The sequence below is a fragment of the Salvelinus alpinus genome, chromosome 3 (genome assembly GCF_045679555.1).
Source record: "Salvelinus alpinus chromosome 3, SLU_Salpinus.1, whole genome shotgun sequence".
Classification (NCBI taxonomy): domain Eukaryota; kingdom Metazoa; phylum Chordata; class Actinopteri; order Salmoniformes; family Salmonidae; genus Salvelinus; species Salvelinus alpinus.
In genome coordinates, this window is record NC_092088.1 from 61,114,125 (window position 1) to 61,139,095 (window position 24,971).

The 24,971-nt window shown below is 43.5% G+C and overlaps 1 protein-coding gene across 1 annotated transcript; it reads left to right on the forward strand.

Moving 5' to 3' along the window:
- Positions 1-23,385, forward strand: zfand4 (zinc finger, AN1-type domain 4). The gene is made up of 11 exons (XM_071393573.1): positions 1-204; positions 387-485; positions 1,745-2,062; positions 9,915-9,990; positions 10,924-10,991; positions 11,243-11,432; positions 13,052-13,202; positions 13,526-14,773; positions 15,287-15,338; positions 20,558-20,675; positions 22,519-23,385. The coding sequence occupies exons 3-11, from the start codon at positions 1,879-1,881 to the stop codon at positions 22,652-22,654; spliced, it is 2,223 nt and encodes a 740-aa protein (XP_071249674.1). The 5' UTR covers positions 1-204; positions 387-485; positions 1,745-1,878; the 3' UTR covers positions 22,655-23,385.
- The last annotated feature ends 1,586 nt before the right edge of the window (positions 23,386-24,971 follow it).

Sequence of the window (24,971 nt, forward strand, 5' to 3'; positions counted from 1 at the left end):
TTTTTTTTCGACAGGTGAGATGAGTTGAGTTCAGGAAAATCCCAAGTGTTACCGATCTACCACTGTTCATGGGCAATAAGGATAGCTTTCCACTGTCATTTTAAAACACGGAGATAAGTAGAACCGTTTCATTATAATCTAGAATGCCGAATCTGAAAAGGAGAGTACGCGTAGCAGCTTGCAGCAGCCATCGACCCAAGCAAGGTAGCCATTGTTTGGGTTGCTAAAGTGGTTAGCTAGCTAGCTAACGCTAGTGAGCTAACTGGTTCTGGCTACCTAGTCACAACCTATGTAGTTAGGTATACGAAATAGTTAGCTAGATAATATATGCATTTGCTTTGTTAATAACGTTACTATCTATATTTGTACTATTGTTCTATGTCCAGCTAGTTAAAGACGGAGTGGTTCTAGTCTTGGGACGCCAGCCAGTTGTTCATTGGTATACTCTTGCCAGCTATAGGGACCCTCTCTTGGATGCTCTTACGGTGAGTAAAATAAAATAAAAAGGGGGTTCTGGTGAGACAGAAAATATTCCTTTCTGTAAAGGTATTAGTTATCTAGCTGCATCCTTTGTCTAGTATTTGCTAAGTGTAGCCACCTTTCTCTCTAGTAAGCGCTGATCGGAAAGATCAAGACTCTTTGTTTTTCACGATTGACACAAATTATATATAGGTTCAAATGTTTTAATGTAAAACTGGGTTGATGGCTAGGTAGCTGGCTAGTCAGTCTTTTTTTACTCAAACCAGATTCAGCTCACTTCACATCGCACACCACCTGTCGTGTTGAGGTTTTCTTTCTTAGCAGAGATCAAAGCCTAATGGTCATAGTGTAGGCCCATAACATTGGGAATACAGTAGCCGATTTTCTCATTTGTGGTGCTGAGAAATTCAGCTAGGGATACAGTAGACTTGGTCTTTACAGTGTTTGTGTGAAAATAATTGAATCTGCTTGAAACCACAACAAATACATAAATCCCATCTCTCTCTAGTAGTTCACTAAACAGATTTCCAATCTCACCACATCTCATGTCGTTCCGATTATCAATCAGCCCACAACTTTACAATTGCATGCTTTTAAAATGAAATATTAATGCAGTCACATAACATACAGGTTAACTGTCAAGAGGCCTCCAGTCCCCTATGCCTGCATGGAGTTGTCTGTGTTTGATACCATACACTCCTCCTGATGGCATTACATAGGCTAACAGCTGGTCAGCTTCAGCTAGCTAGACTATACTGCAGCCAAGAGCTGTGGCCTGGGCCTTGTGGCCTGCTAAATGTTTTATGAAGGCACTTATGAACTCTTACACTTGTCTCTTCAATTCTGTAGTTTATTTTAAAAAATTACTATTGCTCTCTAATTGTATAGGCCAGGTCTAAAGTGACAGTTGGTGGCATTTCAGTGTGTGAAGATTTTAATACGCACTTCTTCCAAATTAAAGGAATGCTTTGCGTTCTGCTCACTAGTGTTAGCAGAGGGGGTTAGGCTTCCTTGCACATTGTAGGCCATAGTTGTTTCATATTGATAGTTGTTTGTGTTGTCAGGGAAGTAAAGGTCTCCTTACCTACCAGGTGCATGTCAACTCAACTCCCCCTTTCCAACTCCCCTCAGCATAGCTGTTTTTTTTGGGTCAACTGTTATGCCTCACGGTGTCAGTGTATGAGGAACAAACATAGATGACCTTAGACTCGGAAGAAAGGGCAAGGTACTGAGCCATCACTCTCTCGCCCTCTCTCTCCCTCAGAGCTTTGGGCTTCCTGCATGATGTGTAACCGTGGTGACAACAGAGAGCACCCACACCCATCCCTCTCTCCCTTCCCCTGGGCTGCTGCCCCTCCCACACCCCCCTCACCCTAAAGCAGTCCTAACCACACAAAGATGGCGGACAGGAAGGAGCCACCAATCTATAATGATGACAGCGTGGGGGCCTTCCAGTACAAGTTGCCGTTCTACGAGACCATGGAGCTGTTCATTGAAACGTTGACTGGGACCTGCTTCGAGCTGCGCGTCTCGCCATTTGAGACAGTCATCTCTGTCAAGGCCAAGATCCAGAGGCTGGAAGGTATGGTACATAACAGCAGTCACTCTTACTGACCTAGCGTGTAGGTGTCTATACAGCTTCCCCTAACATTACTTAAGCAGGACCGGCTCCACTTCAAAATATGAAATAATCTTTGAGTGTTGGTCTATCTATGAGTAATCAAAAGCTCAGACTCATACAAATGTATTCTATTGCAAAGAATGGCTTTTCTGTTTTAGTAGTGCTGGAAAAAGAAATATCCTCACAGCATCTAAAACTCCCCATCTCCCTGCTCATCCGTTAAGCAAAGATTAAGGATCTGTGTAGTTGATTTTCCACACACACATTAACCATTTACGCTTGTGGGAATTGGCCTATATTGATAGGGCTAAATTGAAATATATATATATTTGAGATTGACCGATTATGATTTTTCAACGCCGATACCGATTATTGGAGGACCAAAAAAGCCGATACCGAATAATCGGACGATTTTTTAATATTTTTTTATATATATATTTGTAATAATGACAATTACAACAATACTGAATGAACAATGAACACTTTTATTTTAACTTAATATAATACATCAATAAAATCTATTTAGTCTCAAATAAATAATGAAACATGTTCAATTTGGTTTAAATAATGCAAAAACAAAGTGTTGGAGAAGAAAGTAAAGTGCAATATGTGCCATGTAAAAAAAGCTACCGTTTAAGTTCCTTGCTCAGAAACTGAGAACATATGAAAGCTGGTGGTTCCTTTTAACATGAGTCTTCAATATTCCCCGGTAAGAAGTTTTAGGTTGTAGTTATTATAGGACTATTTCTCTCTATACCATTTGTATTTCATATTCCTTTTGACTATTGGATGTTCTAATAGGTACTTTAGTATTGCCAGCCTAATCTCGGGAGTTGATAGGCTTGAAGTCATACACCGTGCAATGCTTGAAGCATTGCGAAGAGCTGCTGGCAAATGCAGTAAAGTGCTGTTTGAATGAATGCTTACGAGCGTGCTGCTGCCTACCACCGCTCAGACTGCTCTATCAAATCATAGACTTAATTTTAATAACACACAGAAATATGAGCCGTAGGTCATTAATATGGTCAAATCCGGAAACTGTCATTTCAAAAACACGTTTATTCTTTCAGTGAAATACGGAACAGTTCCGTATTTTATCTAACGGGTGGCATCCATAAGTCTAAATATTGCTGTTACATTGTACAACCTTCAATGTTATGTCATAATTATGTAAAATTCTGGCAAATGAGTTCGCAATGAGCCAGGCGGCCCAAACTGTTGCATATACCCTGACTCTGTGTGCAATGAACGCAAGAGAAGTGACACAATTTCCCTAGTTTAATATTGCCTGCTAACATGAATTTATTTTAACTAAATATGCAGGTTTAAAAATATATACTTCTGTATATTGATGGCTTGCTTGTGTGACATGACATCAGTGGTATTTATTATAATTTACAGCATTTCCTTCACTCAGACAAAACATTTGCAAAAGTTGCCTAATTACTGGGAGGGATGGGGGCAACTTCTTGTCGCATGTGGTGCTCAAGTTCAGAACGGCTGTCAGTCAAAACCCATACAGAGCTGTGTTACAGAATGGCGCTGCAGGGAATAGCAGCCTTTTTACGGTCTCCTGAAGAATTGTGGCATTTTGTGTTTTTGTAGTTTTTTTTTATAGCTGATCTTAACTTTTTTTGTAAATAATGTTTCTGCCATTGTTTCCTATGACCAAAAAGAGCTTCTGGACATCAGAACAGCGATCACTAACCTTGGTTTGGATGAGGATTTATACTTCAATGAGTCGGCGGCGAAGGACATATTGCTAATCATGGACCAGGCCCAAATCTCGACACTCGTGCAGAATACCTGATCGTTCTATTGTCGAACGTGCAATCACTGGAGGATAAACTGGACGAACTCCGTTCAAGTCTATCCTAACAATGTGATCTGAAGAACTTTAATATCCTATGTTTCTGAATGACTGATTGGCGCTGGAGGAGATGGCTGCCGTTTTACGGGCTCTTAACCAATTGTGCTATTGTGTGTGTGTGTTTTTGCATTATTTGTAACTTATTTTGTACATCATGTTTCTGCTCCAATCTATTATGACCGAAAATAGCTTCTGGATATCAGGACAGCAATTACTCACCTCGTACTGGACAAAGATTTTTTTCTTCAACGAGTCGGACGCAAAGGATTTACTTCAAACACCTGACAAGGCCAACATCCCAGTCATTCGCATGAGAAAGAGACAGAGATATCGGGGACGTAGGTCGGGGTGCCTTGTAAGGATCTGACGGCGACTGGGTCATCTGCCTCTACCATCAGTCCTATTAGCCAACGTACAATCATTGGATAATAAAATAGACGAGCTACGATCACATATCCTACCAACGGGACATTAAAAGCTGTAATATCTTATGTTACACCAAGTCGTGGCTGAACGACAACATGGATAACATACAGCTGGCAGGGTTTATGCTGCATCGGCAAGATAGGACAGCTGCCTCCGGTAAGACAAGGGGTGGCAGTCTGTGTATGTTTGTAAACAACAGCTGGTGCACGAAATCTAATATTAATGAAGTCTCAAGGTTTTGTTCACCTGAGGTAGAGTATCTCATGATAAACTATAGACCACACTATTTACCAGGAGTGTTTCATCTATATTTTTTGTAGCTGACTATTTACCACCACAAACCGATGCTAGCACTAAGTCCAAACTCAATGAGCTGTAAAAGGCCATAAGCAAACAGGAAAACGCTCATCCAGAGGCGGCGCTCCTAGTAGCCGGGAACTTTAATGCAGGGAAACTTAAATTCGTTTCACATCATTTCTACCAGCATGTTCCATGTGCAACCAGAGGGGGAAAAAACTCTAGACCACCTTTACTCCACACACAGAGACGCGTACAAAGCTCTCCCTCGCCCTCCATTTGGCAAATCTGACCATAATTCTATCCTCCTGACTCCTACTTACAAGCAAAAATTAAAACAGGAAGCACCAGTGACTCAGTCAATAAGAAAGTGGTCAGATGACGCTAAGCTACAGGACTGTTTTTATAGCACAGACTGGAATATGTTCCGGGATTCTTCCAATGGCATTGAGGAGTACACCAGTTACTGGCTTCATCAATAAGTGTGTTGATGACGTCGTCCCCACAGTGACTGTACGTACATACCCCAACCAGAAGCCATGGACTACAGGCAATATCCGCCCTGAGCTAAAGGCTAGAGCTGCCGCTTTCAAGGAGCGGGACTCTAACCTGGAAGCTTATAAGAAATCCCGCTATGCCCTCAGACGAACCATCAAACAGGCAAAGCTTCAACACAGGATTAAGATTGAATCGTACTACACTGGCTCCGACGCTCGTCGGATGTGGCAGGGCAACTATTGCAGACGACAAAGGGAAGCACAGCCGTGAGCTGCACAGTGACGCAAGCCTACCAGACGAGCTAAATGCCTAGTAAAAAACTAGTATTCAGACCCTTTACTCAGTATTTTGTTGAACCACCTTTGGCAGCAAATACAGCCTTGAGTCTTCTTGGGTATGACGCTACAAGCTTGGCACACCTGTATTTGGGGAGTTTCTCCCATTCTTCTCTGCAGATCCTCTCAAGCTCTGTCAGGTTGGATGGGGAGGATCGCTGCACAGCTATTTTCATGTCTCTCCAGAGATGTTTGATCGGTTTCGGGCTCGGGCTCTGGCTGGGCCACTCAAAGACATGCAGAAACTCTTCCCAAAGCCACTCCTGCCCTGTCTTGGTTATGTGTTTAGGGTCATTGTTCTGTTAGAAGGTGAAGCTTCGCCCCAGTCTGAGTTCCTGAGCACTCTGGAGCAGGTTCATCAAGGATCTCTCTGTACTTTGCTCCATTCATCTTTCTCTCGATACTGACTAGTCTCCCAGTCCCTGCCGTTGTAAAACAACCCCACAGCATGATTCTGCCACCATGCTTCACCGTAGGGATGGTGCAAGGTTTCCTCCAGACGTGACACTTGGCATTCAGGCTAAAGAGTTCAATCTTGGTTTCATCAGACCAGAGAATCTTGTTTCTCATGGTCAGAGTCCTTTTAGGGGCCTTTTGGCAAACTCAATTTTTTTGCTACCCTTCCCCTGATCTGTGCCTCGACACAATCCTGTCTCGGAGCTCTACGGACAATTCCTTCGACCTCATGGCTTGGTTTTTGCTCTGACATGCACTGTCAACTGCGGTACCTTATATAGAGAATGCTGTGGTAGCCATGCTGGTTAAGTGTTTCTTGAATTCTAAATAAATCACAGATCGTGTCACCAGCAAAGCACCATCACACCACCTCCTCCATGCTTCATGGTGGGAACCACACATGCGTAGATCATCCTTTCATCTACTCTGCATCTCAACAACACAGCGGTTGGAACCAAAAATCTCAAATTTGCCAAAGGACTCATTTTCTACCGGTTTAATGTCCATTGCTCGAGTTTCTTGGCCCAAGCAAGTCTCTTCTTATTGGTGTCCTTTTAGTAGTGGTTTCTTTGCAGCAATTCGACCATGAAGGCCTGATTTCACCCAGTCTCCTCTGAACAGTTGACGTGTCTGTTCCTTGAACTCTGTGAAGCATTTATTTATTTCTGGGGCTGGTAACTCTAATGAACGTATGCTCTGCAGCAGAGGTAACTCTGGGTCTTCCTTTCCTGTGGCGGTCCTCATGAGAGCCATTATCATCATAGTGCTTGATGGTTTTTGCGACTGCACTTGTAGAAACTTTAAAAGTTCTTGAAATTTTCCGGATTAACTGACTTTCATGTCTTAGTAATGATGGACTGTTGTTTCTCTTTGCTTATTTGACCTGTTCTTGCCATAATATGGACTTGGTATTTTACCAAATAGGGCTGTCTTCTGTATACCACCCCTACCATGTCACAACACAACTGATTGGCTCAAACGCATTAAGAAGGAAAGAAATTCCACAAATTAACTTTTTACAAAGCACACCTGTTAATTGAGGTGACTACCTCATGAAGCTGGTTGAGAGAATGCCAAGAGTGTGCAAAGTTGTCATCAAGGCAAAAGGTGGCTAATTTGAAGAATCTCAAATATTTTTTTGGGGGGGGGTGTTATTACATGATTCCATGTGTTTTTTCATAGTTTTGATGTCTTCTATTATTCTACAATGTAGAAAATTGTAAAAAGAAAGAAAAACCCTTGAATGAGTAGGTGTGTCCAAACTTTTGACTGGTACCGTACTTTGTTTGAAACCTGAAAGTTTTAATACATAAAATGAGGTATGTCTTACCTTGCTTCAAAGTAGCCTATTAGAGCTCCTCTTTTTCAAAATTTCTCAGATAATTTCTTGTCACATGAAACCGCTTGTATGTTCAGTGCCCTTTTGACAATGGCGTTTTCCTGCTAATTGCATTATGGAACGAACATTCACGCGTAGCCCACTGCCTTGTGTGCATTGCTGCATTTATAATTTGAAGAAATAATAGTTAACCAACATTTTATACTGAACGTTCTGTTGCATCAGACTCAATGCTTCTTTATTTTTATTTATTTTGGGGGGGGGTCTATCGTCTGACTTCCACAACTGTCCCAGAGTCTGCTTGGAGTAGGCTATTTGTTTCTCAACAAATTGACTAATAGAATAGGTAGCCTAAACTTTTCTACTATAGTAGATTGACAGGCAAGTGATTTTGCTGTGCGCTACTTGTCTTGATGGCTGAGGAAAAGTATATGTGAACAGTTTTTCTAACAAGTCCCAAGTGCACATCAGAATTTGTTAAGAAGGAGCGCACATCGTTGCATCCTGGACTTGCATGTTCTGTTAATGTGAATGACCATATATAGCGGCTCCCGAGTTGCACAGCTGTCTAAGGCACTGCGTCTCAGTGCTAGAGGTGTCACTACAGACACCCTGGTTCGAATGCAGTCTGTATCACAACCGGACGTGATTGGGAGTCCCATAGGGCAGCGCACAATTGACACAGCGTCGTCCGGGTTTGGCCGCCATTGTAAATAAGAATTTGTTCTTAACTGACTTGCCTAGTTAAATAAAGATAAATTGTATCATGGTCTTCAGAGTGTAGTTTGCATTTTGCCCTGCATCGGTGTGTTGTAGCATGCTATGTCCTGTAGGGGGTATGAGTCATCTTCCTGGTCTGTAATAGTGGTGATTGTGTTTCTGCTGGGCAGAGTTTCACCGAGCCTGGCTGTCTGCTGGAGCGGAACTTCGACTGTCTGTCTGAAACTAACCTCTCCACAAATAAGCAGAAAATGTGTTTCCCCTGCAAACAACTCATCTGAGCCTGTATTCATAAAGCGTCTCAGAGTATGAGGTCAGTTTTGCCTTTTAGGTTATAATGAATAATATTATATAGATTGGGGGGGGGGCTGATTCTAGATTAGCACTCCTACTTTGTGAATTTTTGTCATTTAGCAGATGCTCTTATCCAGAGCGTTTTACAGGATTAATTAGGGTTAAGTGCCTTGCTCAAGGGCACATCGACAGATTTTCACCTTGTTAGCTCGGGGATTGGAACCAATGATTTATATATACACACTAGATGACTGATGGGGGGTGCTGTGTTGAAACTTCCGCTCCATCTTTAAGGTATCTGACCAACAGATCCATATTTCTATTCCTAGTCATGTGAAATCCATAGTCGGCCCTTATTTATTTAAATTGACTGATTTCTTTGTATGAACTGAAACGCAGTAAAATCTTTGAAAATGTTGCATTTATATTTTGGTTTCACTTTAATTTCCTGTCCGTTTTACATGCAAAGCTTCATATTTTGTTTTTATTTACAAATAGGACACTTTTTATGCAGGGCATCTGTTGACCAGCATCACATTCTGTTTCTATTTCTTTGTTGTTTTTTCTTTACATATAGAAACCTTTTTTATGCATGGCATATCTGTTGAGAACGAATCCCTATAATCAACTGCATTACCTCCGGGGACTTAAACTCATCAAATATAGTTGCAAAGTTCGCTTTCAGTTTATGTAAAAACTCTGACATCACGGTAGTGAGTGATCTGTACTGATGACTATTGTTGCGCAATGGGGGGTTTTGTTTGGGCTCAAATCCCTGGAGAAAATAACTTATTTTGAAAATATGTCTGTTTTTCAATTATGTCACTGTTTTTATCGCTCCCCTGTGGTCCTAAATGAAGTCCATTCAATTGATTGAAGATGACTCTAAAAAACAAACCTCTGATACGAACTCCTCACCCAATTTCGCTAGTTATGTGTTAGTTGCTCTTCTCTGTGATTGCCAACACAAGAAAGCCATCTCCTCCCTAAGCTCACACAGGCTGCTCTCTTGAGTGCATTATTACCCTTGCTTAGCCACTGAACATCATTATGTAAAAGTAGATCATGATGCTCAGCAGACTACGAAACAAGGAATATTGCAGGCTGATCAAATAAAGTTTATAATGGCCATAACGGAGTCCATGTTGTTTTTTAGCTTGCCTCTGAGTTAAGCACAAAGCACGCTCTGTGTATCAGGCAGCGTAGTGATCTCATCTGCGGTGGAAGTGCCGATAGGTGGGCGGACAGACCCTGTACCACTGTTAGCAGCTATGATTGATTGTCTGTAACTGTTATGTTAGGTGGTATTGATTGACAGCACTTAATGGGCAGGACTACAGGAAAGCAGATTCTCCCATTGGAAAATATTGAACGTGGGCTCCTGTTGGCACTGAACATTGGATTTTTGCAGGGATTTTTTTGCTGATGTGTAAATGTTCAGAATTGATCAAAGCGCCATTCTAAATTGATTAACAGGCCGGATCTGGCCTGTGGGCCGCCAGTTGAATAGCCCTGGTCTAGACGATCCTATTCGCCAATCAGGGCTGTGTATGTAAATGTATTTAAATCTCTCTGCAGGTATCCCCGTTGCCCAGCAACACCTGATCTGGAACAACTTGGAGCTGGAGGATGAATACTGTCTGCATGACTACAGGTGAGTTTACCAATGTTGTTCATTTTGAACCAAACTGACTGAATCGTTCATTTTTGTTTTCCGTTGCAAAGCATGTTAAAATGTTTCTTGCTCCGTGTCGTAATGAACACGACCCTGTTCACAACTGTTTTTTTGTTTTTATTGTTGAATGGGTTGTGATGGGAATGGGAACCCGTTTTCATATACAGCAATGCCCTGTAAATGAACCATCGACTTTGATCTTGTAATTTATGTTTAATTGAAATGAGTGTAGTGGGTAACTTGTAGAGGGCTATTTGCTTAGAAAGTAATTCCCCTTGTAGTAAATACATTATTTCCCCGAACCCTTAGCTAAATCTACATCTTTGGTTGATTGATATAAGACAGACAGTCACGTATTGAATGTGTTTGGAGAGCTAGCCTATCCCAGTAGTGAGTCCTCAGTTTTATTAGATACAGACCCGGTCTACAGGTTGCAGATGGTGGTTGCGTCATGAACGCTTGTCACTTAATTTTCCACATGATCGGTCCCCGGTGAGATTTAGTTAGGTCTGAGGATCAACAAAACATCCTTTGAAGTCTTAGAAATGGAGGGTGCGAGGGGTTGGATTTGCATAGAACTGACGTTCTGCTAGAATTCCAGCAGAATTCCCAGACATGTGCATAAGTTCATCTGGAGTGCAGACTGACGGAGGAAGGATGTTTGTTCCAGAATGATTATCGTTTGCCTGGTCTGTGTTTCCAGGGTCGTGTTCATTAGGCACCAAACAGAAGAAAACTGAAAACGGGGAGTCATTGTTTTTTTCCCGCTGCGTGTAGTAATGAACATGACCCATGCATGAACGATCCAGCTAGCTGTAAGGCAAAGCAATACGATGGTAGCTTAACCTTCCAAAGGACTTGGGACAGTTTCTACCAACCATCATTGCTGACATTTATCTTGTGTGTCTGCAGTATTGCTGAGGGCTGTACACTGAAGCTGGTCCTGGCCATGAGAGGAGGACCCATCAACACCAGGAGAGGTATGTTGAGATGGGTTTGGATTTCTCACTGCTGTACACCCATAAGTATTCACACAGATTAAATTCACCTATTTGTGGCTGTTTTAGTCCTGTAACCTCTGTAGCAACATGTTGAGATGAACCCTGTCCAAACAGTCTCTCACCCTCATGTCTATGAAGGACTCAGTGATTGGTTGATTCTCTCTCTTGTACAGTGTCCATGAAAGACTTTGTTGTTGATTGATTGACTGACCGGTTTCTCTCTCCCTCAGTGTCTGTGGAGGACCCATTGAAGGATATGGCAGAGCTGATGGAGGGAGGCAGGGAGGAGGGCTGGGAGAAGAGTATGCCTAGCAACAAGCAGGTCACCTTCCTGGTGTACCGAGAGGGAGACCAGCTCAACTTCTTCCGGGTCGTCGACCGAGGGGACGGAACTCTGACCCCTGTCTCAGAATCATTCAGGTGAATACAGGCCACTCCAGATAAGTGCACTTCGAAGTGCAATAAAAATGTTCCAGTCCCAAATCAACTACATTGTTTTTAAAGCACTTTCCACTCAGACACTGTACACATTTTAGATCAGTGCGCTTTATTTGGGTAGGTGGCAAAATGACACACTATACACATATATACATACACACAAAAGTATGTGGACACCCCATTCAAATGACCCTATTATGCTATTTTAGCCACACGGGTGTATAAAATCGAGCACACCGCCATGCAATCTCCATAGACAAACATTAGCAGTAGAATGGCCTGTACTGAAGAGATCAGTGGATTTCAACGTGGCACTGTTATGGGATGCCACCTTTCCAACAAGGGAGTTGTTGGAAAGGTTTCTGCCCCGCTAAATTTCTGCCCCGCTAATCTGTAAGTGCTGTTATTGTGAAGTGGAAATGTTTAGGAGCAACGGTGGCTCTACCGTGAAGTGGTAGGCCACACAAGCTCACAGAACTGGGCCGCTGAAGTGCGTAGCACGTAACAAAAAAATGATGTCCTCGGTTGCAACACTCCCTACCGAGTTCCAAATTGCCTTTGGAAGAAACGTCAGCACAAGAACTGTTCGTTAGGAGCTTCATGAAATGGGTTTCCATGGCCGAGCAGCCGCACACTAGCCAAAGATCACCATGCGCAATGCCAAGTGTCTGCTGGAGTGGTGCAAAGCTCACTGCCATTGCACTCTGGAGCAGTGGAAACACATTCTCTGGAGTGATGAATCACGCTTCACCATCTGGCAGTCAGACGGACGAATCTGGGGTTGGCTGATGACAAGAGAACACTACCTGCCTTGAATGCATTGTGCCAACTGTAAAGTTCAGTAGAGGAGGAATAGTGGTCGGGGGCTGTTTTTCATGGTTCGAGCTAGGCCCCTTAGTTCCAGTGAAGGCAAGTCTTTAAGCTATGGCATACAATGACATTCTAATTCTGTGCTTCCAACTTTGTGTGAACAGGTTGGGGAAGAACCTTTCCTGTTTCATCATGACAATGCCACTGTGTACAAAGTGAGATCCATACAGAAATGTTTCATCGAGATTGATGTGGACGAACTTGACTGACCTGCACAGAGCCCTGGCCTTAACCCCATCGATCACCTTTAGAATGAATTGTAACGCTGACTGAGAGCCAGGCCTTATCGCCCAACCTCACTAAGGCTCTGGTGGCTGAATGGAAGCGAGTCTCTGCAGCAATGTTCCAACATCTAGGGGAAAGCCTTCCCAAAATAGTGGAGGCTGTTAGTTAGCAGCAAAGGGGGGTCCAACTTCTTATCAGTACCCATGATTTTGGAATGAGATGTTCGATGAGCAGGTGTCCACATACTTTTGGTCATGTCGTGTAGTTCCCATACACATAGAGTCTATAAAATAGACCAGGTTTATATTCTTCCTCAATAGATCACTGGTCAAGGTCAGCATGGGTGAACGTGTGTCATCATTCTGAACTGAAGCAGTTTAGGACAGGACAGTTTAGAACTGGATGTCTGTTATTCTGATTGTGTCGAGCTGTTGATCTCTCCCTCGTAAAAAGCCTGTCCATGTGTGATCTTTGTTTATATGTCTGTGTGTGTGTGTGTGTTCCAGTGGTGGCTCGGTGTACAACATGTTCTCTGAGGAGGAGGACAACGACAGTGAGGGCTTGCCTTTGGTCCAGCCAACCCTGGAAAACTGTATCACCATGAACAAGATGAAGCTGCTCAAAGCCAAGATGGAGGACATGAACATCAACAAGAAGGTAGACAGATTTGACTTCCTAATTCTTTCCATAGGATATAATTCATTTCTAGCCATTAACACGGTTAGCAAGGAAGTAAAAATACATCTTTATTGTCCAAAGCATTTTAATGGCAAAGTGCCTAACAGCATCATAAACCTAAAACTTCAAAATGCAAGCCCACTTGTGACAATGCCTCAATGTGTGACTCAATGATTTACCAATAAACTTGCATCTTAAGTAACTACTCATTATCTAATCAAAATGAGTGATTCTCTTCCTCGCCTTGCTCAAATTGAAGCCCTCAAACACACTGTATGACTCTTTCTGTCTCTACCCCCCAGCCTAAGAAGTCTGCCAAGTTGGAACCTCTTCCCCCCGTCGGTCCCCGGCCCTGCAGCAGCTCTCTGGACCCCTCTGGACCCCGACACCACCGCCTCTTCCGCGTCCTGCCCGAGATCAACCAATCCCATCATTCCGCCTCACACTTACCTCCAATCAGGGACCAGGGATCCACAACTCCCTCCCCTCCCGCTACTGCCTCCGCCTCCACCCACCTGTCAAGCAGCGGTCGAGCTCTGCCCTATTTCTCTTCCTCGTCCTGTTATATGCTCCAGGAGGAGGAGCCATGGCAGTCCATCCCCAAGTCGATCAGACCCCCTCCCAAAGTGTCCCGGTTGGAGATCGGCAGCACCAGGCTCATGAGGGACTGTGTGTACCCGCAGCTCCCCGTGCTCTCCAGCAGGGGTCAGTTTGGTGGGGCCACGGAGCTGCCTGACCCCAGAAGAGAGGCACTGGGCCTGGGGTTGCTGGAGCCCACACCGCCTAGAGCTTTATACGGAGGAGACCTGCTCTCAGATCCCCTCAGCCTGGATATCTCTTCCCAGCCAGAGATGGATCTGGGTGGGTTGGATGGGCTAGGAGCCCTGGGGGTTGGAGCAGAGCTCCAGCTCCCTTCCACCCCCTCTCTGCTCTCCCAAGCTGTGGGGATGAACTCTTTAAACAACTGGGCAATGGGTGGTTCTGATAGGCTAGCCTGGAAAGGGGAGAGGACACCTTTACTTGGCAACACCCTTCATCATATTCCCGACTCTCCTTCCTCATCATCCTCCCCCTCAAGTAGACCAAGACTACCACAACCCTTTGAGTTTTCCGGCTCAGCAACGTCACCCCTACGACCCAATCTCCACTCCTCCTCCCACCCCACCACTCTTCTCGCCCCTCCTCCTCCTGCTAGCCCCTCCTCTCCTCCTCAAGGCTCTCGTTTGCGAGGCATCAATGTGGACTCCCCAGGCAAGTGGCCGGAGGTGATCAGTAAAAGCGAGGCGCGTGGCATCACCAAGCTGGCCAACCAGGCCTGTATGGAGCCTCTCGGGTCCCTCCGCAACACAGAGCTCCTGGCCTCCCTGTCCTCCTCCAGGTCCCTAGGCAGCAGCAGGGGAGTCCTAGAACCGAGCCTGGGACTCGGGTTGGGGCTTCCCGCTGTTGGGGCCTCCGGGCTTGGCACGCTAGGCTCCACGGCTCTCTCCCGCCCAGCCAACATCCAGCTACTCCAGGAGGACCTGATACGAAGAGCAGCCACCTCCTACATGGTAAGTAGTAAGGACAGACTATTGAGATACTACAACCCAGCTAGGATGGAAAATGGGCACTATCCTCAAATGAGGACTCAGTGATGAACTGCCTAAATAGGAATAAGCAACTCAAAGAAGCACAGTGATAGTGCATTTGTGTTGTATTGTGATGTACTGTACTGTTGTACACTGTATAGTTTTTGCATAGCCTGAAATCCATAACATGTTTTTCAAACATTCCCCTCCTTGTACTCTGTCATTGCCAAACAATGTTTAGCATGACCAGGAGTTTTAAGGAGTGGAACGATCACTAAACAGACTGGTAACCAGACTGTTTTGTGCGGTGTTGATAGAGCCCCACAGTGGAGGTGTCATAATACCCATAAAACCTAGCGGTCAAACAGGGAAATGGTTCCAATTGTTTTTCCACCATTCATTTTTCCCTTAGGGGATTTTAGAAACACTTAAAATAAGGGCTGTGTTTCGTGGTACTCTATTGACCTTGTCTGAAACCTCTTGTCATCGTTTCAGTCAACCAACAGCCTGGGATCAGCTGGAGGCTCCAGTTCAATAAGAAGACTAGGTGAGTGGGACAACCCTAAAAACCCAGGGACCTGGGTCTGGTCAAAAGTAGTCTTGAGTTGTGAACTAGGAAATAGCATGCCATTTCAAATGCAAGCCCCAATCAAAAGTAGTGCGCTATATACTAGGGAATCGCATGCCATTTCAAATGCAAGCCCTAATCAAAAGTAGTGCGCTATATACTAGGGAATAGCATGCCATTTCAAATGCAAGCCCCAATCAAAAGTAGTGCGCTATATACTAGGGAATCGGGTGCCATTTCAAAAGCAGAACAAGTTTTTAATATATGTTTTTTGTCCTTTCATCCTATTAAGAAAATAAGAATTGAGTAATGAGTCATTCTCAGATCCTCATCTCATTGAGTCCAAGAGGGAATGGGATGAATTTATGAAAATTCCAAATATAATCAAAATTCCCCCAGGTTGGTGGTTCTATTTATACCTTGTTTATTGAGATGAAGAAAGCTGCTTGTTGCTGGTGCGTTTTCCACCCAAATCTTTGTGAAAGCAACATTATTATGCTAGTAGCCTAGCACCGAGCCTGTTGTCTGCAGCATTAGGCTGCCCTGCAGATTGTTGCCTTTGTGTCTCTGGCCTGATGAGGCAGGGTGGGCTGTCACCAACACACACTGCCACGGAGCGAAGACACACACACACACACACTGTCAGAAAGAGATGGAACAGTTCTCTGACAGACCTAGGGGTAGAGGCAGACTGAGGCCACATACACAAATTGACGCATGGACAGACACCACACTCACACATGAACACAGTAACAAAACAGCTCACTGACCTAGGGTTAGTGCCAGTAAGGGCACACACACCACACATACAGCAAGTACACACACACACATATTATGTGAAAGCAGCCAATGCATGTTATATGAGCGTTGCACGGCAATGGCATTCAGTATTAATATGATACAGCTGCAGAATGAGCACCATCAACAGGAGAGGAGATTTATGTTCATGTTTACACACACACACAATAACCCATACACACCACACAATAACCCATACACACCACACAATAACCCATACACACACACAATAACCCATACACACCACACAATGAGCCATACACACACACAATAACCCATACACACCACACAATGAGACATACACACACACAATAACCCATACACACCACACAATGAGCCATACACACACACAATAACCCATACACACCACACAATGAGCCATACACACCACACAATAACCCATACACACCACACAATGAGCCATACACACACACAATAACCCATACACACCACACAATGAGCCATACACACACACAATAACCCATACACACCACACAATAACCCATACACACCACACAATGAGCCAAGGACAGCAGAACGTGTTTGGCTACATTGCAGTCGAACTTCACTGATCACTAATCTACAAATTACCTTGCATCCCAAATAACTACTCATTATGTAATCAAGATTAGCTATTATGTGTCTCGCCTTGCTCAAACTGATTCCCTTCAAACAGCTCGTCTTAGTGTGGATGGCCTTTTGAGTATGTTCTGTAGCAGTATATCAGAGCAGATTAGTGAGGAGGACACAACTCAACACCCAATCTCATGGCCCAATGCCTGGGTGGGAGGTTCTACTGTCTGCTGTGTCACACTAACCTCCCTTTTTATATCAGTCCTGTTACGCCTAGCCTTCATCCCTATTATCTGTCTGTCGTTGTCGGTCTCTCGGTCGCTCTGTCTCTCGGTCGGTCGGCCGTTCTCTGCCTGTCTGCCGGCCGGTCTCTGTTTGTCGGTAACAGTAACTGTTTGTCGGTAACAGTAAACATTACACTCACAACATTTCCAAAAGAATAAAGACATTACAAATGTCATGATGTACAAAAGGGAAAATAAATATAGGTTGTATTTACAATGGTGTTTGTTCTTCACTGGTTGCCCTTTTCTTGTGTCAACAGGTCACAAATCTTGCTGCTGTGGTATTTCACCCAATGGATATGGGAGTTTATCAAAATTGGATTTGTTTTCAAATTCTTTGTGTGTCTCTGTAATCTGAGGGAAATATGTGTCTCTCATATGGTCATACATTTGGCAGGAGGTTAGGAAGTGCAGCTCAGTTTCCACCTCATTTTGTGGGAGGTGTGCACATAGGCAGACCTGGCACTCAAGAGAAGACAGGCTTTCTCAATAGCAAGGCTATGCTCACTGAGTCTGTACATAGTCAAAGATGTCCTTAATTTTGGATCAGTCACAGTGGTCAGGTATTCTGCCGCTGTGTACTCTCTGTTTAGGGCCAAATAGCATTATACTGTAGTTTGCTCAGTTTTTTTGTCAATCTTTCCAATGTGTCAAGTAATTATCTTTTGGTTTTCTCATGATTTGGTTGGGTCTAATTGTGTTGCTGTCCTGGGGCTCTGTGGGGTGTGTTTGTGAAAAGAGCCCCAGGACCAGCTTGCTTAGGGGGCTCTTCTTTGGGTTCATTTCGCTGTAGGTGATGGCTTTCTTATGGAAGATTTGAGAATTGCTTTCTTTTAGGTGGTTGTAGAAATTATCGGCTCTTTTCCGGATTTTGATAGTTAGCAGGTATCAGACTATTTCTGCTCTGCATGCATTATTTGGTGTTTTACGTTGTACACAGAGTAGTCTACAGTACTACTGCCAAGAGATGAGCTACAGGTGTACCTACCATAGGAGTCCCCTCGAAGTCTACCATTGACTATGTACATACACAACGTCCGACAGAGCTGCAGGAGTTGTGACCTGTTTTTGTTGGTTATGTTGTCATAGTTGTGTCTAGGGGGGACTATGGGGGAGGGAATGCTGTCACCTCCAGGTATGCATTTGTCCCCCCGTGTGCTGAGGATGTCGGGTTCTTGTCCAATTCTGGCATGTAGGTCGCCACAGACTAGTACATGTCCCTGAGCCTGGAAATGGTTGATCTCCCTCTCTAGGATGGAGAAGCTGTCTTCATTAAAGTATGAGGATTCTACTGGGGGGATATAGGTAGCACATATTAATTTCTAGCAAGATGTAAAATGTTCCTGTTTTGACTAATAGAGTGGGGTTAGGTCTGCTGTAAACCAAATTAGCATACCGCCTGAGTCTCTTCCCTGTTTCACACCTGGTAGATTGGTAGATGGGACTACCAGATCTCTGTAACCTAGAGGGCAATGAGTGGGTCCGTCTCCCCTATACCATGTTTCTTGTAGGATGACAATGTCAGTATTTCCAGTTTCTTTGAAGTCTGGGTTCCTGCTCTTTAGGCCAAAGGCAGATGACCTCAGACCTTGTATATTCCAGGATGAGAAGGCTTTGTGTTCCATAGTGTCTAGTGTTGTTTTTGTGTGGTTTAGGCCCGGACCATCACAGTAACGTGAGCAGAGCATCTGATACATAGCTCTTACGTTGCAGGATGGGGCTTGGGCGGATGTAATAGTGGAGGTTGGGCCTGTTGCTCTGCTCACGGCCTGAGCATACATCTTGCTGTCATGTTTAGGTCCTTGCCGCGGGGGGCATGGGGTGGGCAGAAGGGGCATAGGTCTGATATGGGGGGACCTATATAGGGTGTGTTCAGAGTTTGTTTCGGGTGGTCTCCGCTGGTTGGGTGTGTGGCTGGTGAAGCTGTGGTCTGGGTGTAGGTCCTCTTGGCGTGGGTTCTCTTGGTGCAGGTCCTTCAGGAGGGGGTCTTGCAGGTCTGGGAGGGGTGTCCATTTCTATGTTGCTCCTGTGTGAGTTGCTGGGGATGTCCTCCGCCTTGTGGAGGTGGACCTGGTCGTAAAGGCGCTTCAAGTCCAGGGTGGAGTGGTGGGCCAGGTATACATTAGGTTTTGAGGCACAGTCTTATGAAATACTTGCTATATGGTAGCAGGGTGAAAGTATTTGTGGTAGCAGGGTGGAGATAACCACTTGTGCGTTGGAGAAAGTGGAAGAAGCTTTTTTAATCACTCCCACGAGTGCTGTTGCCACCCTTTCCTGCTGGGCCCTCGGGTCATTTTTTAAAATGTAACTAGACAAGTCAGTTAAGAACACATTCTTATTTACAATGACAGCCTACCCCGGCCAAACCCTAACCCGGATGACGCTGGGCCGATTGTGCTCTCCCAATCACAGATGTTTGTGATACAGCCTGGAATCGAACCAGGGTCTGTAGTGAAGCCTCTAGCACTGAGATCCAGTGCCTTAGACCGCAGCGCCACTCGGGTGCCTGTGTGAATTATGATGTGGCTGGGGAGCTCCAGGGCATGCCTAGTGTTTGGGCACCAGAGTTTAGCCACTTTGTGTTTGGGAAAAAGTTTATCCTCTTGAATGTAATTGCCATTTGAGTCAATGAGGAGCACAATCTCTGGCTTTTGTGTGTGTAGGGGTGTTGTCAGGAGTGCGATCGGGGGTGCTGACAGGAGGGCTGTTGGGAGGGAGTGGAGTCTTGGGTTGGTGGGTCCTGTGTTGTCTGTCCCATTGTGGTTCGGTGGTGTTGTGCTGGTCTGTTTTGTGGGTTTGTTCTGTCTGGATTGTGTGGACTAGCTCTCTGAGCTCCACCATGTCTCTCTCCAGCTCTGTGAACTCTCTTTTTCTGTTTCTCTCTCTCTGTCCATCTCTCTGTCTGCTGTTTGTTTTTCTTGCTCACTCTTGCTGTCTCTTCCCCCCCCTCCCCCTTCTCTCTCTTTGTCCTGTTACCCTTGCCCAGGAACCTTATCTCCACGCCTCGTAAACTGAACAAGGTTGCATCCACGGGTGTGATTGTCTTGGGCAGAGAGTGACTTGTGTTGGAATAGTTATGAGCTGGAAAAGAGAACAGTGTTTTCACAGCTTGTGAACGAGTGTGAAATATGTGTTTGGCGGGGGAAAAAACTATGTTTAACAATGTATATAATTAAATATTCAGTTATTATTTCCATATATTTAAAAAAAAAAAATACGTTTTAGTGTCTAAGCTACTAATAGTAGGAAAATAACAATTTCCATGCGATGTGAGGAGTCTAAGATGTGATCACAATTCCCTCACCAGACCCAATCGATACATTTCTTTTAATAGTCTCTTCGTTTACATGTTGCCTTAGTAATAGTTAGGTAACTAAACATAATTTTGTGTTGATACACCAGGCCTGACTGACTGCTCCTGATATGTTTTTTTAGTTTTATTCAGTGTTCTTGGCTTACTATATTATTTAGTTTACTCAAAGTAAACCAGAACTTCTTTCCTCAAAGTAGAACACAACTATATTGTGTTACTATCTCTACCAGGCACCCCGACATATCACCTGCCTCCAGTCAAGGTCCCGCTGAGCAGGAAGAAGAAGAGCTCTAAACACTGCTTCCTCTGTGGCAAGAAGACTGGTCTCGCCACCAGCTACGAGTGCAGGTACATCTCTCAATCCCTCCATCATTCTCTCCCTCCCTCCATCACTCGCTCACACTCCATCTTCCATTCCTCCTATTTGTCAAAAAGACGGCCCTCAGCTACCAGCTAGGAATTCAAGGTAGGAAAAAACACTTGTCTGTGCCAGCTCTCTCCCTCTCCTCACCCTCTCTCTCCCACTCCCTACCAGCCTCTTTCTCCCCCCTTACTCCCTCCCTCATTACTCATTCTAATTCAATATGGTCTGTTTTATGTGTGTATCTTTACTACTGCTAGGTATGCCGAGACTATGCCAGGAGTTTTTCCTGTCCAGTAGTGTTCATGTCATCAACAGCACGATATTGCATGCTCCCTCACCAGTCACCACCACAACCCCAGTATCAAGTATCACAACCTCCCCTGTCATTGCTAAGGGCACACAATGTGTGCTGGAACTGTGTAATCTCTCATCATAACACTATAACAGTCTAATGTTGGAGTCAAACTGTGTTCAAAAGATTGAAATTGTGATTGGTTAGTGCTGAGTAATCTAACTGTGATAAGTGTTCCACTTGGTGTGTGTGTCTCAATAGTCTATCTTTAGTAGGTTTCTTGTAAAACAGCAGCAAATCAACTCCAAGTTATTGTAATTTGCCAAATCTATTCCAAAGTATTCCCGCAAATAATAGAGATATGTGATTGTAGACAAATGTATGCTAGGTTTGAAATTATGTTTTAGTCAAATATTATATATGTTTGGGCTTCTTGCGATCAGTTTTTAGTCTGCAAATGATTTGTAATTATGTTCCGGCACCCCTGACCATCCGCTCAAGAAAGAATCTTCCCGCGGCTGGATCTCTGATCCCTGGTCTATAGTCTCTCCCTTATCTGAAAAGAGATTTCAGTCACAGTTAAAGCAATGTGGAGTGGGCCTTTTAATTTTTTTATTTAACCTTTATTTAACTAGGCAAGTCAGTTAAGAACAAATTCTTATTTACAATGATGGTCAAACCTGGACGATGCTGGGCCAATTGTGCGCCGCCCTATGGGACTCCCAATCACGGCCGGATGTGATGCAGCCTGGATTCAAACCAGGGACTGCAGAGATGCACTGAGATGCAGTGCCTTAGACCACTCTACCACTCGGGAGGCCGGAGTCCAGTTTTTCTACACAAGTGGATTGTTATCTCTATTTCAGTTCCTCTGGGATAGAGAAGGGTTAGAGCTATTAAAAAAAAAGTTAGAGATAAGTGTCCACAAGAATCTCTAGATAAGGTGTTTCAGTACTGGGCTCGTAATTGACTGAATGTGTCAACTGAGATGTAATCCATTTTGTAATTGATTGAAAATGCAGACAACACATCAAGGTATTGATGATGTTTAGAAGGACCCTTTACCAGCCAGATTCCAAATGGCCACAAAAGACATGGGTTTCTAATCATTTTGTGTCGCTCAGTTGGTAAGAGCACAGCACTAGCAAGGCTAAAGTTGTGGGTTCAATTCCTGCTGTGACCTCCTAAACACCCCCCAAAAATGTAAATATGCTGTCATTGTACTGTAATTAAAAAGGTATGCACTCATTGTACTGTATTTAAAAAGGTATGCACTCATTGTACTGTATTTAAAAAGGTATGCACTCATTGTACTGTAATTAAAAAGGTATGCTCTCATTGTACTGTATTTAAAAAGGTATGCACTCATTGTACTGTATTTAAAAAGGTATGCACTCATTGTACTGTAATTAAAAAGGTATGCTCTCATTGTACTGTATTTAAAAAGGTATGCACTCATTGTACTGTAAGTCACTTTGGATAACAGTCCGAGTGGCATATATATAAATAGGGCTGTTGTGTTCCTGTTTTCTCAGGTGTGGTAGCAACTTCTGCGCCACCCACCGCTACGCAGAGACTCACGACTGCACGTACAACTACAAGAGTGCCGGACGCCGCTTCCTCCAGGAAACTAACCCCATCGTCAACGCTCCCAAGCTGCCCAAGATCTGAGCCCCTCCCCCTGTCCCCCCCTCTATCCCTGCACTCCTCCTTCCTCGATTTACCTGAATGATTAAAATCAAAAAGGAAGGAAGGATCTTGATCACCATTGTGTGCTTTTTAATCACCAAGTTTGACTTAATGACATCGAAATGCCAAGTGTGAACAAAACAGAGAACAGAGGATATTAGCACACAAACTCTATTAGCTAGCTATCGCCTCTGCTCCGGACAATGTGAACAAACTGTTGATCCACTTTCTTCGTATATTGTAAGCTTGATCTTTTCCTTAGCAAAAAAGTATTGCATGTACTATACATAGATGCTTTTTTAAAGCAGAAGATGTCAGTTTATTTCATGTTTTAACGGAACAGAAGTGCACGTCTCCAAGCGTAAACGTTATCTGAATTTTTTTGTCAGATTTGTTTGTTTCTTAAAATAGGACTGCAGATCACGTTTTCATGCGACAAGTCTTTGAGAGATGCACTTTAGAATTATCATATTTATATACAAATGTTTGACTTTGTTTGTTTGTAGGCTCTTGCAGTTCTGTGTTTGTCGTTTTAATGAAGTGTTTTTATGTTGTCTTACAGTCAATCATGTTTTTGTATTCAAAACCCTTGAATTATTCCACATTTTGTTGTTACAGCCATCTACACACAATACCTCATATTGACAAAGTGAAAACCTGTTTTCAGACATTTTTGCACCTTTATTGAAAATGAAATACAGAAATATCTCATTTACTTAAGTATTCACACCCCTGAGTCAATAGATGTTAGAATCACCTTTGGCAGCGATTACAGCTGTAAGGCTCTTAAGAGCTTTGCACACCTGGATTGTACAATATTTGCCCATTATTCTTTTAAGAATTCTTCCAGCTCTGTCAAATTTGGTTGTTGATTATTGCTAGACAACCATTTTCAGGTCTTGCCATAGATTATTAAGTAGATTTAAGCCTTGTGTTTTAGGTTATTGTCGTGCTGAAGGGGGAATTAATCTTCCAGTATCTGTTGGAAAGCAGACTGAACCAGATTTTGCCTACCCTTAGCTCCATTTAGTAAATGTTTTTATCCTGATAAACTCCCCAGGCCTTAACGATTACAAGCATAACCATAACATGATGCAACCACCACTATTCTTGAAAATATGGAGAGGTAATCAGTAATGTGTTGCGTTGGATTTGCCCCAAATCTAACGCTTTGTATTCAGGACAATGTTAATTGCTTTGCCACATGTTTTGCAGTATTACTTTAGTGCCTTGTTGCAAACAGGATGCATGTTTTGAAATATTTTTATTCTGTACAGGATTCCTTCTTTGCACTCAGCAAATAGGTTAGTATTGTAGAGGAACTACAATGTTGATACATCCTCCGTTTTTAAACACAGCCATTAAACTGTGTAACTGTTTTAAAGTCACCATTGTACTCATGGTGAAATCCTTTGCGGTTTCCTTCCTCTCCAGTGACTGGGTGTATTGACACATCCAAAGTGTAATTTACTTCACCATGCTCAAAGGGATATTCAATATCTGCTTTTTAAATTTTTTACTTATCTACGGTAGCTGAAAAACTCTAGGGCAGCAGTTTTCCAATATGGCTGCCTACCAGCTCCATGGGCCAAATTAAGAGCGGTTTCACATGGCCAAAAGATATAAAGCCCAGTTATGTACCAATAGGTGCCTCTTTGCCAGGCATTGGAAAACCTCCCTGGTCTTTGTGGTTGAATCTTTGTTTGAAGGTCTCTGCTCGACTGAGGGACCTTACAGATAATTGTATGTGTGTGTGGTACAGAGATGAGGTAGTCATTCAACAATCATGTTAAACAATGTTATTGCACACAGAGTGAATTCATGCAGTTTGTGACTTAAGCACAGTTTTACTCCTGAACTTATTTAGGCTTGCCGTAACAAAGGGGTTGAATACTTAATGACTCAAGATATTTCAGCTTATAATTTTATATTAATTTGTAAAAATGTCTAAAAACATAATTCCAATTTGACATGGAGTATTGTGTGTAGGCGAGTGACAAACAAATCTCAATTGAATCCATTTTAAATTCAGACTGTAACACAACAAAATGTGTAGAAAGTCAAGTGGTGTGAATACTTTGAAGGCACTCGCCACTTCTATGGGCACATGCATTCTGGCATCAATGTTACAACGCATCTTTTACTAAATGATCTAATACTGAACACTCCCCGTTGATGATAAACTATAAAATTGATTACTTTCATGTTAATTCAAGGTCAGCTTTGACATAAGTATGCAAATAGCATGTCAAACATGCTGTATGGTAGCAGGGGAAGGGCATATATAATTTTGGTTTAT